The sequence below is a fragment of the Battus philenor genome, unplaced genomic scaffold, assembly GCF_028537555.1.
Source record: "Battus philenor isolate CCGP_79_NKW_IND1 unplaced genomic scaffold, ilBatPhil1.0.hap1 SCAF_26, whole genome shotgun sequence".
Lineage (NCBI taxonomy): Eukaryota > Metazoa > Arthropoda > Insecta > Lepidoptera > Papilionidae > Battus > Battus philenor.
The window spans coordinates 9372733-9390891 of NW_027181689.1; the positions used below are offsets into that span (position 1 = coordinate 9372733).

General features: G+C 31.9%; 2 protein-coding genes across 3 annotated transcripts in view; both read right to left on the reverse strand.

Moving 5' to 3' along the window:
- The window catches only part of LOC137925184 (uncharacterized), a 72307-nt gene extending 62591 nt beyond the window's left edge, over nucleotides 1-9716 (reverse strand). Inside the window, exon 1 of one of the 2 annotated variants that reach the window (XM_068768581.1) lies at nucleotides 9611-9716. The gene's annotated coding sequence lies outside the window, so the exon portion shown is untranslated. Of the gene's footprint in view, nucleotides 1-9403; nucleotides 9579-9610 lie in introns of those variants that run through there. The other variant, XM_068768582.1, reaches the window with a different exon arrangement.
- A 7546-nt stretch (nucleotides 9717-17262) lies between these two features.
- Cadps (calcium-dependent secretion activator 1) overlaps nucleotides 17263-18159 on the reverse strand; it is a 97389-nt gene continuing 96492 nt past the window's right edge. Inside the window, exon 33 of the mRNA XM_068768614.1 lies at nucleotides 17263-17675. Within this exon, the coding sequence (XP_068624715.1) occupies nucleotides 17604-17675 (72 nt within the window). The 3' untranslated portion in view covers nucleotides 17263-17603. The remainder of the gene's footprint in view (nucleotides 17676-18159) is intronic.

Sequence of the window (18159 nt, forward strand, 5' to 3'; positions counted from 1 at the left end):
CGATTCGTAAAAGGGATAATCGAACCCAGGACCCTCGTCACAAAGGTCAGGTGCACCAACCGCTAACCAGCTGGTAGTTAATTACCAACGCAACGTTAGCTGTAGCAACGGTCGGTTAACTTATAACTGTACAGAGTTTCGAGTGTAAAATTCGCTTCGCAAAAAATCGACCGTTATTTATTGTATTCGGTAAAACATTGCTCTAGATTTAAATTAAGAACTTTGGAATGTAGAATTTAATTGAACAAGGATTTACTTTCCTTGCTGGTATAATCTTGATAACAGTAATTTTGCAGATGGCTGCTTTGAGGGAAAGAGAAAGAATGATTACTAGTTGGTCGGAGCTGCGAGCTTCTTAGCTGCAGCAAGTAAGCATAGCCTGACCTTTAAAGCATAGTTGCATAGACTGGGGCCCGTCGGTCGAATACTGGTGGCCCGCCGACAGCAAATATAATACTCTCGTACATTCGAAAAATATTGAATTCTATTCCAGAATAAAACCTTCCAGAATAAAACCTTTATACTTCTGGCGGCCGGCCCGCCATCAGTTCATGATTTGCCCGAATGGCCCCTAGTCTTAATAAGTCTGTGCAATCATGCTTTAAAGTGTTCACACAAGCAATCATCGGGCTCAAGAGAGTTCCCCGTTAGAAAAATCTATGTAACGTCCTGAGCCTTTCAAAGGAGCTTTCAAGGTTAGTTACTAAAAAGGAGTTTAGAGTTGAAAGTACATTAGTTTATTAATGTTATTATTAACTTCGGTTTTACAATGATCACTTGCGTGTTTTTGTCAACTATAGGCAAAGCATTTGACCTTTCGCCTGAAATGATCATGTGGTCTATTATAGCCAAATGATAGCCTTGAAGAAACCTATTCACTCTTGACTTGACTATTCCCAAATTGTAGTTGGATAGAAACAATGACATCTAGATTGTTTCATACCTTAGCTGTTCGTATTATAAAAGTAACATCAAATACGTACAGTGCAGGTAGAAGGAATTTCAACAGTGTACGGATGTCGTGAATCCGTGCGTCTTGTCTGATGGAAGAAAGTAGATGGGGGAATTGGTGTAAATCCGACAAACACTCACACGTAATGAAAAGAATGATAGAAGAAGCCTAAGATAGAAAGTAGAACCTTTTTTTTTCTTTCGGTAAATTTACATGAACTCCTTCACATACTGACGATGGCCTAGTGTCTTAACACCTTAGGATAGAGCTGCAGTCATCCTTCCGAGATTTTTTTATGGTCCTGTTTATGAAACCTCTAGTTTAACCCTATCATGGCTGGACAGGGTCTTTAGTTAAATAATAATTTTGCAAATAATTTTTATTAATTTCAGTACCCATCTTTTTAAATTTCCTTCACAATAACATTCACTCCTTTTTAAATTTTCCTTTCCATACATCGCTTCAGAGTTCTAGATCTCTGTTTTTTTTATCAACGGCTAAGACAAATAAAATAAACGTGCACCCTTATACAGGATGTGTGACCTCCACAATTCATATATTAGTGATACTGATATATTCTCGTGCTCTCTCGTATCTTTTGAAAGACAATTTCGTTCGACTTTTATTGTTCGAATTATTGAATACACACAATACAATTAAAACCTCATTGGAACGTGACGGCTTGCTGTGACTCGTAATTATTGCGGTGTGATATGCAGAATTCGCTGGATTTTTGATCCCTGTTTAGTAATGTTTTTTCTTTGTTTTGTCATTGTTTGACTTTAAATCATTAAATGTTTTTAGTGAGATAGTTATAAGTTAATAATTGTAACTAATTTCATATTTCTAAGTTGCTAAGTTTGTTTTTTCTTACAGCCTTTTGTTACTGTTTATCTCAAATAAAGTAAATAAAAAAAAACAATTTTTACGTTTATTGTTTTTGTCATTTGCTTAAAAAAAATCTTAATACTTGTTTATTTTTCTACTTTGTATATTACACCCCACTCGAAATTAAGTTCTCCTATAATAACATCCTTTAACAAAAGGCTGAAAGAATTTCAAACGTACCGTTCGAAGAACCCAGAACAAATTCGTGTGGCATTTTACTAAATATACGAGTATAGTATAGTATTGCTTCTTGTATTCAAATTCTCTTTGCATTTATAGAGGCTACTTCAGAAGATTATAATTACATTAATTTTCTTCTTAAACGCTTTGCTTCTACATATGTTTTCTATTCAGATACCTCCACATGGTGTCAGTGCAAGTGAGCAAGTACATCTTCGCACTCAGCGGGAAGACAAGATGCCCGGAACCGCCAGAATGAAGTAACTTGACAGGTTCACTGTAGATTACATTCAAGAGACTGCTAAAATAAAAGATGCAGTAGATCCCCTCTAGATGGAACGACGAAGTAGTCTAGATCAGTGCTTCCCAACCCTTTCTGTATCACGCCCCACTTAAATCCTTATAAAACTCTTACATCCCCCTGTGTAATACATAGAACATAATTTTAATATTTTTATATATATGTATATTAGTAAAAGGATTATACTTGTGTCGAGTAGTTTTAATTGCCCCCTCTTAACATTCAAATTACCCACCTGTTGGGCGTGGCGCTGGGAAACACTGGTCTAGATCGTAAGTCGCGGCGATCTTTGGAGGCCTATGCCTTCCAGAGGTGTCTACCAGCTGGCATGAATGTTATTATACAAGATGCAAGACAACAAACAGACAAGACAAGCGTATGACGTCCACCCACAAAGACACGACCTTGTGAAGGTTGATTCCAACTGATCCTGTTGGAAATCTAGAAGGATTATCTCCAGTGAACGTCTTACGTTTAAAATTATAGTGGCATGATATATAAATCCAAATAAACACAATTAATTGAGACGTAATTATCCATTGCTTAGTTGTACAAAACCGCAAACAATCGTCAGCGCATAACTTGACCTTAATCATCTTGTTACAGTTCTTTTCTACTTAACTATAACAAATGAACTTTGTATAATGTTTTGCTTATAAAACGAGGTGACGAATCGTCCAGGACGTTCACCTTTCAGCAATTGATACGGTATAGCATGACCTGCTTTAATTAAACTAAGATGTACATCGTAACACGTAATTAGAACTCCGTTTACGTTCCTTAATTATAATTTAATTGTTGTTTTACAGTTCTTTGATTATTGAAATCTTGATCGAATTTTTATACCCAGAAATCTAATTACAATTAAAAGAAATCGTTATTCAACTATTCGGATAATAAATGATTTAGATATGAGAAGAACAAGCGAAAGAAACCTGCCGGCATTATACTTACTTAGTCTTACCATAAATATTGTTACAAAAATAACAATTTTGTTAACAAAAATTATATTTATTAAAAATCGTATGACATACTCGTGAGTACAAAATATGTTTATTCAAATATGGATATAACGGCACACGTATATGACAGCACTCCTATTAATATTTAAAATGCCGGTTAGTTAATTACAATCGGTATTTGGATTTCGCTAATTTAAATTAAATAATAATTATTATTCTCACCAGAATTTATTTCGATTTCCTAGAAGCTAACATAGGTAATATAAATTTAAATATTGAAATAATTCGACAACCAATCGGAGCCAAAAATAATCGTTCAAAGAGCAGCATGTGGCTCGCGAGCCGCAGTTTGGCCACCCCTGATCTAGACTAACTATCCACCTGCAAAATATACACTCTACACTCTCACTCTCTACACTCTTCCACATAACATCCTGTATACTAAGCTAAGGTCGTAGCATATACGTAATTTTATATCTAAGAAAATATGGAGACGGCTTCCATCAGAACGCAATAAGTTGTATTGTGTTATTTCAAAATACTAGATAGCGGAAACAGGCATACTTCTTTCAAAAAAAAATCGATCCACATATTTTTAGCATGCGACAAGAATAGAGTAATGAAGATATGCGATAAAAACGTCCAAGACTGTGCAGCACTAATGAGATATTAGATATCTTGTCGCATTAGCCCAGTAGTTTCAATAATTGTGGCGCCCTTCTAATCGGATTTTTTGGTCAATGACAAATGCTGTTTGTTCTTACGCATTTACAACAATAGGTTGTTTTAAGAATGTAAAATAATATTTAAAAACATAAAATAAGTAAAGCAATGTGATATACATGAACTTTGTGATATTTCGAAGAAAGTGTGTGTGTGAAGTGCAATGAATGAACGGTTATTAATATAGTAACTAATTCGAGATACGAACGATATTCAAGATAGGAACGGAGCACAAGAGGTCCTCAATAGCAAGGTCATAAAAAACGATTGAAGAAAGAAGATTCAAAACGAATTAATGAAAGAAATTTTGAAGAAAGATTTAATATATAAACATACTTAATTTAAAAAAAATATTTTAGCTCGAAAATGTAATTTCCCTGCCCCACATAAAGCATCATAAAAATTGTTAATAAAGAAAAAAAATACAGTACCAGATTTAACAAAGGATGTTGACGAGGGAAACGTTGATATCGTTTAAGTTTAAAATGTGACGAATGAAAGTAATTGTAAAAAATGAAAAGAAAGAAAAATAAATAGTGAAAAAATTAATGAAACTGAAATTGTAACGATCCACACAGAAAGCAGGGGTAACGAGAGACTCTCAAAAACGGAAGCCATAAAAAAACTAATAAATAAACTTTACCAATGACAACACTGCCTTAACAGGACTAAATAAATTAAATTGCTCAATTATAAACAGATATAGAGTGGAAACAATTCAAGTATTTTAAAATAGCATTATGTTATCTTCCGATATATGATGATATCTACAGGTTAATTATATACAATAGCTATCTCCAACAGCTTCGCGTGTCATGCTTTACCTTACATAGGTGTTTTTTCATAAAATCAATTCTTCGTCATTTTTAATCTACCAGTTTAAAAATATTCATCATTTAATGAACACTCTCTCAATCCACTACGTCCGGGTTTCTTCTTATCTGATTGTCCGAGTGATTAAGAATCTAATTGTGGTAACTGTGAAATACACCTATCCCCCGATTTATACGGTAGATACGTTCCTGAGAAAAACGTGTAAATCGAAAATTTTATTTTTTCAAGTCAAAACTTTTAAATCGAAAAACTTGCAGAAAATGCATAATTTCGCTATTTAACAGTTGTGATTTTTTCAATATTTTTTGGTGTACACAGAAATAAAAATAAAATGCATTGACAAGTTAAAATATTTAATATATTAAATATATTACAGAAGACCAAAAATAAAACCAAACGTGTTTTATTATCCTTAATCACTGTCAGAAATTACTTTAATCCTTTTTTTTGGAATCGAAGGTTCGAATTTACTTTCATCACTCGAAGTTATTCGATGTTTGAAGCAGTAATATTTACAATATGAGAGATGGTAATAAAATCGGTTATTAAAACAAAAAAAAAACTTATTTGGGAAACCGTGTAAAAGCGAAAACGTGTAAAGCAAGTATCGTGTAAATCGGGGGATAGGTGTATAGCATCAGATAGTAATGACTATTTGAAAGAAGAGTGAAACGATGTTATATCAAACTTACAGAATTTACATATTCTTGATGCAAATATTGAACTTGGTGACGTTACAACTATCACAAATGTAACGGATTTATTATTTGATAGTTGTGTTTTTGATTTAGTTGTTGCTCAGACAAATTTGTACGATTCCAAAATGAAAGATTTACATAAAATATATATTTAATGGAATCAGGCGTTACTTCGCGGAAGTCCATTCTAAGTAAGAAAAGGACAAATATTTAGCCAGTAGTTTAGTGTGCACTAATAGGTGTAACATAACTCCTGAAGATGCACCGTGGAGAGGTGAAACACGTGTTGAGTAATTTGGTGGTGGCGGTTGTGTGATTCGCATTGTTTGCCGCATACGCATTTATCAGCGGGCTGGCGGGCGGTGCATTTCATTACACGAGTACCACTGAATGTGCGGAAGTGGCTAAATATTGGTCCTTTTCTTACATAAAATATATGTAAAAATCACACCCGGCTAGTGGTACGACTTTTCAGCAAAAATACCGGTCATCCATGTTTTAATTTTAAAGCGATGATATCGGAATAACCTTGAACGGCGTACGAAGGTATACAATGAATTAGTTTATACGAGTTGCAAATGCAAACAATATTTGCCATAATGAATGTTTACACAGAGTACGCGGTGACCAATCGAACCAATTGTCGTGTGCACGGTCGACAATTCGCCTTGCACTTCGCTTGCATATAAAAACATTTACAATGTCAAAAATATTTATACAATACCCGGCGATAAATATTGCACATCGACCTTTGGAAAGAGACTATAGGCTTATTTTCGGATTCGTAAAGCATTATCTCTTTCCCACACTACCTATGTTACCGAAATTAGCCGATGTGCAATATTTATCGCCGGGTATTGTACATATTATTACACTGGTGTAACACATGTTTCTGAATTTCGTAATAAACTCAAACTGTTGCCGGTTCGACTTCGCTGGAATGCTTGCATCCTTTCCTATTGCATCTTGTTTAACCCGCTTACTCCCTCTAACCTAAAATCTAGATTTCTTTTCTAACATGACTCACATAATAAGTTGCTTCGATCATCGGAGAACTTGAAATTGACTATGTCTGCTCATTCTACTATGTTTAGGGAGAAATTTTTACTGCTATCTCTGTCTGGTTATGGAATGAGATACCAAAACCAATAAGATGCGCTAAATCTCTGTGAGCATTTAAAAAAAAACGGTAAAAGAACACTTCTTTGGCCTCTTAAATAGGATATTGAGTAGAATTTGTTATTTATTCATATTTATGTATATACCTTTTCTACGCAAATATATATACATGTATATGTATATATGAATATATTAGTATTTACGCATACATGTATGTATATGTGTATAATAATGTATCCTTCATGTATCTCATCTCCATCCAAGAGTTGTCTGGTAGAGATTGTCTCATGCATTAAGTCCGCCCCTTGTACTCTACTATACTCTATATCAATTGTATCCTATTTTTATTTTTAGTTATTTTCTATGATGTCCAAAAATGTGTAAATAAATAGAGTACACTGCATACTATATGGGATTTGTCTACAAAATCGAACCAAGGAATTGGATCCATAGACAAACATATGGACACAGCCAAATGGATTTGCAAGTTGAAATGATATAAGCAGATCACAGGAGTAGAACAGATGGCTGGTGCCTTAAGTTTCTGGAGATCAGAAAATCTGGTGACGATCAAGTTAAGGCAGCATTGAACATCCGTGCTGGATATATGACTTAATTAAGGCTATTGGAAGATCCTGAATGAAGCCAGTCCTATTAGAACAAACCACATGTCTAACCTAACATGTTAAGGCACTAGTCTATGATTGAAACTAAGATATGCGTGAATATTTAAAAGACAGGTATGCTTCCTATTTTCAATGTTATGCAAATCAAGTTATTTTAAAAAAATCAGGTCATGTGTATTCAGGTAATGTGTTAATTGTAATACCAAAAAAATTATTAAATACAGCAGTAATATTTGTTTTATATTATGAATTGATAGATTCTTAGTTAAACTATAAATATAATATAAGTAATTGTACTAATACCTAGTACTAGGATGTAAAACAGTGCATTCTTTAAAACAATAATTATGTAGACAAGACAATAGGTGGATGTTTTTAATATTTTCTCAACAATTAGCATATATAAGCTATTTAAATATGTTATCAAATACAATGAATGTAGAAATAAATATACATTGCTTTCACTAAAGGAGATATTTTCTTGAACTAGAGATATTGGTCAAACAATTTCAAAATTGATTAAGTGTTTTACCATTTTTAAAATAATAGAATGTGATGAGTTATGACATTATCCTATAAGTCTATGGGAGAGGTTTAAGTCCAGTAGTGGGCATCCTGCGCCTGAAGTAGTAGTATTTGATAAAAGTTTTAATATAAACTTTGTTCCAACTTCTGTATAAAGTATATGTATCCAAAAAATTACATTTACTTTATATCAAAAGATTTTTAAATAATAAATAAGCATAGAAATAAATTGTTCTAACTACTGCATTACAAAAATTTGTTAATATCAATAAAAAAAACTCAACTGAGTTTCTTCCAGGCTTATGCAAGAGAAGAGTGTATAATAACATGGATCTTCATTTTAACACTACTTTTTATCTTTTTATTTTTTATGTAAAGTAAATGAATGCTGCCTCAACAACCTTGAAGGTAGGAATTTGGTTTACATTATTATTAGCTGATGTCCACTAGTGGAAAGGAACACACCTACTAAATTTCAAGTCTCAAAGCTAATACCATGATGAGTCAGTATATATAAAACTAAATCTCTCATTTGTATATATAAACACATAATAACAATTCATTTTTGAATTTTAAATAATTGTCATTATGGATGTATAACATGCATATATGTTAATTAATTTTCAAATTTAAGACACATAATTAATTTTTAAATACATTGGAAACCACAGAAATAACACAAGTAGCTCAACTAAAGTAAAACATCCTGGTGCATTTTACCATATTTTTACCATACAAGATACCTAAAATATAAACTAAATATTCAGAGAGTCACTTATATTTAAATAAACACTTGAATTTAAAAGACATTATGTATTTAATCATACACTAAATAATTCAATATAAGAAATATCTTGTTCTGAGACATCAAAGATAAAAAAATATTTTCAATGCAAGAATAAATATGTGTACATGTGTTATATTAGTTATATTAACTTATTAAACAGTCTTTAGCTAGTCGGTTGTTCAAATTGTGTTATCACAGAGATTTGAAACTATCCCGAGAATTTTAAAATTACCAGCCTAATGGGCTGTAACTTTATCTCGAAGGGCTACTTAACCGAGTCAACCTGATAAGAGTTTAAATTATCCACTTAAATAAACACTTATAAATAGACATAATGAACACTTCATGCATGATGCTCTTTTATGATGGGAGATCAATAATATAAAAAAAGTCTAATATGGGAAAGATAATTTTTTTTAAATTTTTCCGTTTTTAAGTTTATTCAACCACACCCAAAAATATCTGCTTTCATATCTATCAGAAAAATGTAAAAAAAAGTTTTAACTAGTAATATAAATTATAATTTTTATTTTTTACGTAATTATAACACAAAAAAAATATTTATAAGTGCGAATATAAAATAAAAACGTGCGTAATATAATTGCCAAAAATAAAATATAGGCTAAGGTAAAACAATATTCTATATTCAGGTAATCTAACCCTCACCTACTGACACATTTCTATTGAGTCACTTTCAACAAGTTCCATCTTCGCTATTTTAAGACGCCGAAAAGTCGCAAAGAATTTTTGTTACGCATATATTCGCGCCAAAAAATAAATGAACAAAAAGTACAAAGACCATACTTACGATGTGGTCGACGTAACGACTTCGGAATGCAAGCAATGCATCAGATGATACAAAACTTATTTTCTTTTATTTTTTTTTCAATCGTATACCACGGGCATTTCCGGAGGAGAAACAAATTAATTAGCTCAAAACGTACAAAAGCAGTCGGTAATGTTAGTAGAGTGTAACTATACATTAAATGTTATGGGTTTCATTCAAAAAACTTACAGTTTCTTTGATATTCACTACATAAAAATAAATTATTCAAATTAAACAACACACACGTTCACTGTCTACACTACTTCACTGCGAATGTCAAACTTTTACGTTGGCCGGTGTTGCTACACTATTTGAGTTTCCAACATCGACTTGATGTGATATTTTATGATATGATATGTGATATTTTAGCAAAGTTATTTAAAGCGTAATTCTCAATTTATAATAAATTAAAAATTTCTTGTGATTAAAATTACTGCCTTGTTTTTTACTTATACTTATATTATTAGTTACTTTTACTATACTTATATTATTAGTGTACGAGCTTAGTAAAATAATATATATGTTGGCCAGTGAATTCACGTTGTAGATGTTCCAATATTGGTCTATAGTAGAAAAACATATTTCTGTAGATTGGTGGAAATTTTCCTTTTATAAATATTTAAATTCATTACCTATAATAAATAATTTACAATTAAACTTTAATATGAGTTTTTTCCGCTAATTTTTTTTGTCTCAACAAATAAGAAAGTAATACAAAATGTTCAACAAGTTTTACGATTGAACTTATATGAACTAAAAATTTTTTACCAAGTGTTGCCATATATAAATTACTTACTTGCAACCGGGCGATGTCTGTCGATTCAAAGATTACGTTACGTTTGTTTTATTATTTTAGTCGTGACTGAAATGGGTCAAACTTTTAAAAATTTGCTTTCACACTGCTGTTATAGCCCTTTCGATTGATGGAGAAATATAAGTTTTCAACGTGATATTGTAAGTAAAAGTAATATAATTTTAACGTGAATACAGGTACAGGAAATTTCTTTGTAACCGATATAAATATTCCACACAAATATTGTTATAATATTAAACAGACAAATTAGTTAGGTTAAAATTTTTTATATGTAACTGCCTATAAATAATTAATTCTGAATTTAAAAAAAAAAACACTTTTAATCATATTTATTTTTTTAATATAAAGTTACTTGACTTGACGGATATATGGTATATAAATTTTTAATTTTCTCCGGAGACGTCGTTTATATGGGCATGGGATACCGGGAGCCACTATTTTAATTGACTTTTTTTGTTTTTGGTGGCACCCGTTCCCATATCTTGTGCAAGGACAGGATCACATCTTTCAGTTTAATATTTATTTTCACATCTTATTTTATTTCCGCACTCTAAATCCATTCATCTGAAATTATTTCAATTCATCTGAAATTATTTCAATTTATCTGAAATTATTTCATTCTTTTTCTTACTTTCCTTCTTCTGTCTTACCCTTTCATTCCATTTCCTTGTTTTCCGATTCCTTTCTTCCGTCACCTTATTCCTTAGTTTTAAATATTTTACAAAATTTTATTTTACAGTTATGAAGTTTTGAAGAAAGTTTCAATGAATTTGTCCGAAACACTACGACATTTTTCTTTCAGGGCGATATGACAGAGCCTAGGGCAAAAACAATATGTCAAATGATAGATAGGTAAAAAAGTTTCTTTACATTTTATATGAAAATTCGAGACTCAGTAATTTAAAATTTTATTTACGTTTAACTATGGTATATAGGTGCCATTTTATTCGATTACTCTTTGCGGTCCTGTAGGCAGTGACATGATGCTGTTGTAGCAATTTTGGGACTTCAGATTCGACAAACGAGACTTGACACTGCCTAAAGGATTCCGAAGAGTCCCTAACTAATGGATATCCAAAGGAGCAAGATCAGGGTTATATAACGGATGAAGGTTACCTTTTAACCAAACTCAGTTTTTGCCGATTGACTAAAGATGTGTTTGGTCTAATGTTATGAGGTAAAAGACCACACAAAATTCCCAGTTTGAACCAACGTTTAACTTTGTGCTACTGCTACTAACACTACTTTAGGTCTGTGACAAGGAGGAACGTTTTCGTAGCTCGCGTAACTCGCGTTACAGTTTTTTTTTCTTTATGATGCTACATTTAAAAATTGACCGAATTAAAAAAATTAGTACCATGTGATTTTAAAATATTGTGATTAAGATCTTAATAAATTTATATTTGTTTATGTTTAAAGAGACTAGAGTTTTTATTCCAGTTATTACAAGAAGATAAAGGCTCAGTACAAATTGGTCAATAAGTGGCCTGTGAGCTGGAGACAACTGATCTTGCATTATAAGGATCTCTGTATTGTAAGTAAAAGTAAATAATCGCTCATAGCTTTTATTTCAGTCGGATAGACAGCTTTATTAAATTCATTGGAAGAACCTGGATGCAGGTCACTTCGACCTGGTTAAATTCATTGGTTCAGTTATGTTGGAATTCTGCGGGAGGAGGAGGTTATATGTATCATGTAAAACATGATTATAAATATAATTTTGTGATCGCTTATGAACGTCATGAGAATGCCAGAAGAGTCGAGGCTCCTTATTCCCCAAACTGATTTCTTTAAACGAAATTTTGATTTAAACGCCATCTGTGCTCTTCTTTCTAAACCTTAGGAATACATACATGTATTAGGTATCTGTGTTTAATTATATCACCAATAGATGGCGATGTAAACAGAATTTATTAATTTATTTATTAATGTAAATCAGATGCAAATTAAGTTTTATTTCACTTCTGTACTGAAAAATTCTTTTAATTTTTTAAATGTGAAAATCGTTTTTATGTTTATTTCAACTCAACAAACTCACAAAAGTAAGGCCTATACAATGCATATTAAGTTAGAAAAATGTAAAGCTTTAGATATGTACCAAAAGATCGCGGTAAATAAGATTTGATGTTAAGAGCAAATTACTTTATTTTTCTTTACACCTAATTATCTTCTATATTTGTTTAAAATGTAATTCACTTTTGTAGCGTTTGATGATTGGTTACAAGAATAAAAACTTTAACAGTTTGATTGCCAATGTCGCCTTAAGGCGGGAAGGGAGGAACATGCTACATACAGTTTTTCTTTCTTAAAATTTTTGTTCTGATAAAAGAAGATATTAATTTTATTCCATGTTGTTAATTTTGAAAGGTCATTTCATAATAAATAATAAAATTTTCGAGATAACTTTATCTCGCTCCAAGGCGAGAACGGAACAAAGATTGAAAATTTTGTTCGATACGGCTTTCCGCACTAACGCGTGAGAATTTTTGAAAAACAATGTAAAAAAAAATTCCTGAAAATTAAAGAAAATACGTAAAGAAAGAAAGTACTTATTTTTACATATTGGGTCAAAAAAAAACAGACGAAACGATTAAAAAACTTGAACAGCTCTCAACCAGCGGGGAACCCCCCAGCGGTCAGCAGTCAAACTGTTAAACAGGTAAATCAATTTTCAGCAAAAGCTTCAAGGTTTTTACACCAATTGTGTGTATAAATTGGTCACTCTGGAATGTAATATCAATTTACTTTTAATATTAGAATGCGATTGGCCAACAACTTCTGGCAGTACAAAGTCTGCGTGGACCGAATGTAATAAATAATTAATTTTAATATTTAGTAATCCGAAAACGCCATTAATAGTCAAAAAGACTTCCTGTGTGAAGCAGAGCCATGGTTACTTGACGTATCATCGCGAATACAGTCATTACATTCTATTACATATATAAAGAAGTTTTCTATATTATTATTGCATGTAAAGAAACGCGACAAGCCTTTAATTGTTGATGGTTTATCTGGACAAAGATGGTTTGTCTAGTAATAATATGAATCAGTGTTTTATGTTTTACATATTGCGGTTTTCTATTGGACCGCTGTCGACCAATAACTACTAAAGGTACGAAGTTCGTCTAGATAGTGGTATAGATAATATAAAAACAAGATGGCGGGTAGGTGTTGAATAATACTGGCCACCAGAGATTAAAGTTTGTGCTAAGTAAAAGAAGATATTTCATTGAATGAGGCAGTGCACAATACAGAGACTGGGGTTTTGAGGTTCTGAAGTTGTGACCATAGATCAGATCAATTGCCGGGGAGAAAGATCCTGGCCTCAACAAGCTGGCATCAAAATGCTCTTTGTGACGGTTGCATTCACGAGTTATGCGACGTCTCACGCGCCGGAGCTAATTCTAATTTACATTCTAAATTCTCTTCTCGGTTTTTCAACTTCATTCTCAGAGCTTCTTTAAATTCACACCACAATCTTTATATCGCCTCGTATCCCAACGGGGTAAGTATTGAACAATTATTATATAGAAATTAATATTAATTAGCGTTTAGCTATAAGTCAGAGCTTAACATTTTATCTGTGTTCATAATTCCATTATTATGTATTCCTTAATATTTTATCAATTTATTTGTGTATCTCTACTCTTTTTGTTTTACAATGCTTTAAATGAAACAATCACATCAATTGCTTTCGGCTTCTTCCCTTCCTTCATTGCAAGCCATCTCGGGGTTTACTGTCAGCAGAGCAAATTGTACATATATTTATGTATTTATGTTATAACTGTGACATCTATTCGCAAATGCGAGTTTTATTGTTAAAATAACTTTCGGTCATTGAGGTTATTTGTACCTCGCACTGGCACGAATCTGCTGCCGCCTGACCAGTTCTGGGAAATCGTGCGGCTACCTACCACCACCATCAGGGGAATACCGATCTGTGGTGTAAAATCAGACCAGGCCTTCTGCCCAATACCCTTTCAATTGAAATATATTTATTTCTGTTGCCGAGTTTGCTGTTCTTTTACCTTCTACACCTTCGGCAGGCTATAATTAAGGATTCAGTACAGCGTACGACGTCTGCCTACATGGACCACGTCAGGGTCATCGGAAGGCTTGATTCAGGCCGGTTCAGAATAGGACTATTGGAAATATAGGCCTGGATAATATTTTATATTTACAATGATGATGATCACACAGTTGCGCAAAAAAGTATAACAATTCATGTGTGGATCGTGATTACATTTAAAATTGTACGTGATTTTAATCAATGACCCAGTTAATAATTAAAGTCGAAAAGACAATGTTTGCGTTTTTCTATCAAAGAAGTAAACTGAACGATATCCGAACAACTTAAAACAATATCATTCAACAGGGCTCGAAAAGACGCCCATCGTACAAAAGTTTTGTAACATTAGATATCGAATCACCCGAATCTTGAAAACGCTTATTTATTATTATTTCTAAAACCATTGATTTTTTGATAAAGTATAACATTTATTAATTGACAGCAAATCACCCTGAATAACATAATAATATATAAAAGACTTAAGGATTAGGTATATTGAAATAAAAACAAAGGAACAGTAAACATTTTTTATTGTAAATATTTTTTTATTGTTTCCCCTTACACTCGCAACGCACTCTTTTATCAAAGCACAAGGGATCCGTGATGGTGTTTTGTTAATACATTCCCCGATTATCTACTCGAACAGCAACTTTTAAACTATAGCGTTTATAGGCACGTGAAACATACAAACATCACGGGTTTCCCCGATTCTCGGCAAAATCCCTCAAGCGGTATCCCCGTGGGTGTTTCAGTCGGGTATATTGTACTTACTTCTACATTACTATCATTTTCCATCAATCTCATTAAACGTGAAATGAATTAAACCAGTACATATGAACAATACTTCTTGTAATAAATAAATAATATATATGAGTGTAATGTTCCTTCTCATATGAAATTTATTTACTTGGCAACACAAAGTCAGAAATATTTTTTTATCAATATTTTAAATAATTTTGGACAAGAGTTAGAACACTCTTTACCATAATAGTATTAAACAGAAAAATACTTGGTTGTCAGATATAGAGGCAGCGTTGGATATAATTGAAATGGTTTGTGCAATTCTAAAATATATAGATATTAAGATTCAAGACTGATTATTTTTTAATTTTAAGTGTTATAAAAAATACAATTATTAAACATAAATTCATGTGTACTGACTTGTAACATCTTTAGGATTGTGTACGTAAACGTTAGACCAATAAATGATAGATTATCTGAACAATTTTTTGTCAAAATTATTTTAAGGAGAAAAACGAGATGATATTGGGATTTCATTTTAATCCAACACAATTTAAATGCGTTAAATATTCGCTATGAAATAAATTATCAAGTGATTTGTTTCATTTGATATTTGACAATCAATGTTATTTGAAAAAAGCTGAGTCATAGTGAGCTTAAAGATAAAATATAATGTGACGTGATATCAATGTTGTCATTCCCAAGAAGTCCATTTTAGAATCAGCGAAAAGACTAACCGCTAATTTATATTTTATCTAAGAACTTTAAATTTTCTCCCAGTCATTTAAAAGTTTGTAAGGTCTAGATACCGTAGAAGAATATTTTTTTAACAAATTTTAGCTATAATAGTAAGTTTAATAATATTATAGTCATTTCTTGTATCATTTTGACTAAGTAAATACAAAGTGTAGATCTAAAGAGTTTGAAACTATAGATAATTCAATATACTACAGCAAAACAGTGATTAATATTAAATACAAAATGCATATTTATAAAAACAAACATTTAAAATTATGGAGATCGATTTCAATAAATGGCAACACTTTTTGTATTATACCGCCATATTTGTTTTATAAATATGCATTTGAAATAGTTTTTATAGAAGTTAAATTGCTACAGTAATAAGTAACTGATATTAAAGTTTAAGATTATAGAAAAATATTGCATTTTTATTATAGTAATTACTATGCGTAAGATAATATATTATAGAAATATTGATGCGGGATATGACAGTGTTAAATCTAACCAAATCCAGTGTGTGGCTATTTGTAAATAGTGGAATTGCAGACAGTGAATATTTAGAAAATATATTTTATCTTTTCGAAGCTGTGGATGAAAGATGTAATATAAGAAGCGACAAAAACAAAAAGGTAAAGATCTCTTTTGTACTTTATTTGCCGGACAAAGATAACACATATGTATGGTGTTAAAAATTAGGTAAATTAAAATTAGGTATATATGCTTCTACTATTTTATGTTAACAAATGTTATAAATTTAATATAAATATTTTTTGTTTACCGTCTTCTTGGTTGGCGCGAAATGCCACCTCGATCTCGTTTTTGATTTTCTAGCTTTGGTCATGAAACAAACCGAGTCAAATTTAAAAAAGGAATCTACTAAAGAATACGTCAATTTACTTTATTATTAAAGTATAAAATAGTGCAGTCCAATTCGCGTACACGTATAATTAAAACAAGAACAGTACGTCTGGAATGTGCAAAGGAAGAACATTTTACGCCCATGTAAACACATTCTTACCTCGTTATTACTACACATACAGATTAGTGCATTTTCTGTTGTTATCTCTGTCCAGCGAATGTAGTAATTACTCTTTCAACCCGTTTCAAAAACTGTTCATATATTTTTAAATAACATACACGATTGCAATAAATATATATATTTTAATGTTAAATTATGCCAAAGCGATATGTTTTCTTATTGTAGCATCGTGTCATACGTCATTCGTTTGTATATATTTGCTTTACTATATTAACCAATCGTGTTATCAAATACTACGTTATATTCACACCTAACACACATTATTTGCTCCGATAAACCAATTGTGATCCTAACTGTACATAAAGCTTTATTATAAAATAAAATCTAGACTTCATTAATCACTAATTTAAACTAAGCTATGCATTTGCCACTTACGTTAAATGTGATTATTATGTTTTGGCGCCATTTCGTTCGTCAAAATGGCCTAATTGTTCATATAATTAGCTGTTCTTTTTTTAAAAAAAACTTTTTTTTAATTTTGTTTAAGGCTATGACGTGGCTTGCATAATATGATTGTATTGTCTGAGGAATTATTATGATGAATGTGGTTGATTAAGAATTCTAATTCAAGAGGCACATTATTATGTGGGTCGAGATTAATATTATTAACACTTCTGCGCTAAGCATCACTAACTTTTATTATTATTATTTTTTTAATTTTAAACTAAAGGTTATTTTAACTTTTGAAAGTAATGTTTGAGATCACATCTCTCCGTCGAGGTCGGGTAAACGTATGAATGATGATTAAAACCACGATATCAATATCATAGCTCGAGGGCTAAAACCAAGATGAAGCTCCGCCCAGTTTTGTAGATAGCTCCCCAATGCCCCGTCCAAACATGTTGCCAACCTAAAAATTGAAAATGAAAAAAATTAAGAAGAGATGTAACGACTTACTGAGCGTGTGTTAGAGGGAGTAAACAGATACAGTACCCAGCGATAAATATTGCACATCGACCTTTGGAAAGAGACAATCGGCTAATTTCGGCTTCGTCGTTTCGTTCGTTCCTACAATCGCAAGCCGCAGTCCTCATCCGCTGGGCTGCCGATGCTCAACCAGTTTATAGTAAATGTTAAAAATAGTTGTATTTTTAGTATTAATAGTCCTGGTTGTACTTGTCTAGATCGAACAATATTAAAGAGATCTGTTACCATTAAAATGTTTGACATGATTCAATGTCAATTTGCATGTACCTATTAAATGGAGACCAAGGGTCAAAGAGACAATTCCCGAAACTTTATATGTCTTGTAAACGGCGAAGGGGTAAGTCAAATTTATGGTGGGTGAATCCGTTAAGGAAGGCATCAAAAGTTGAAAGTTCTTAAAGATGGCG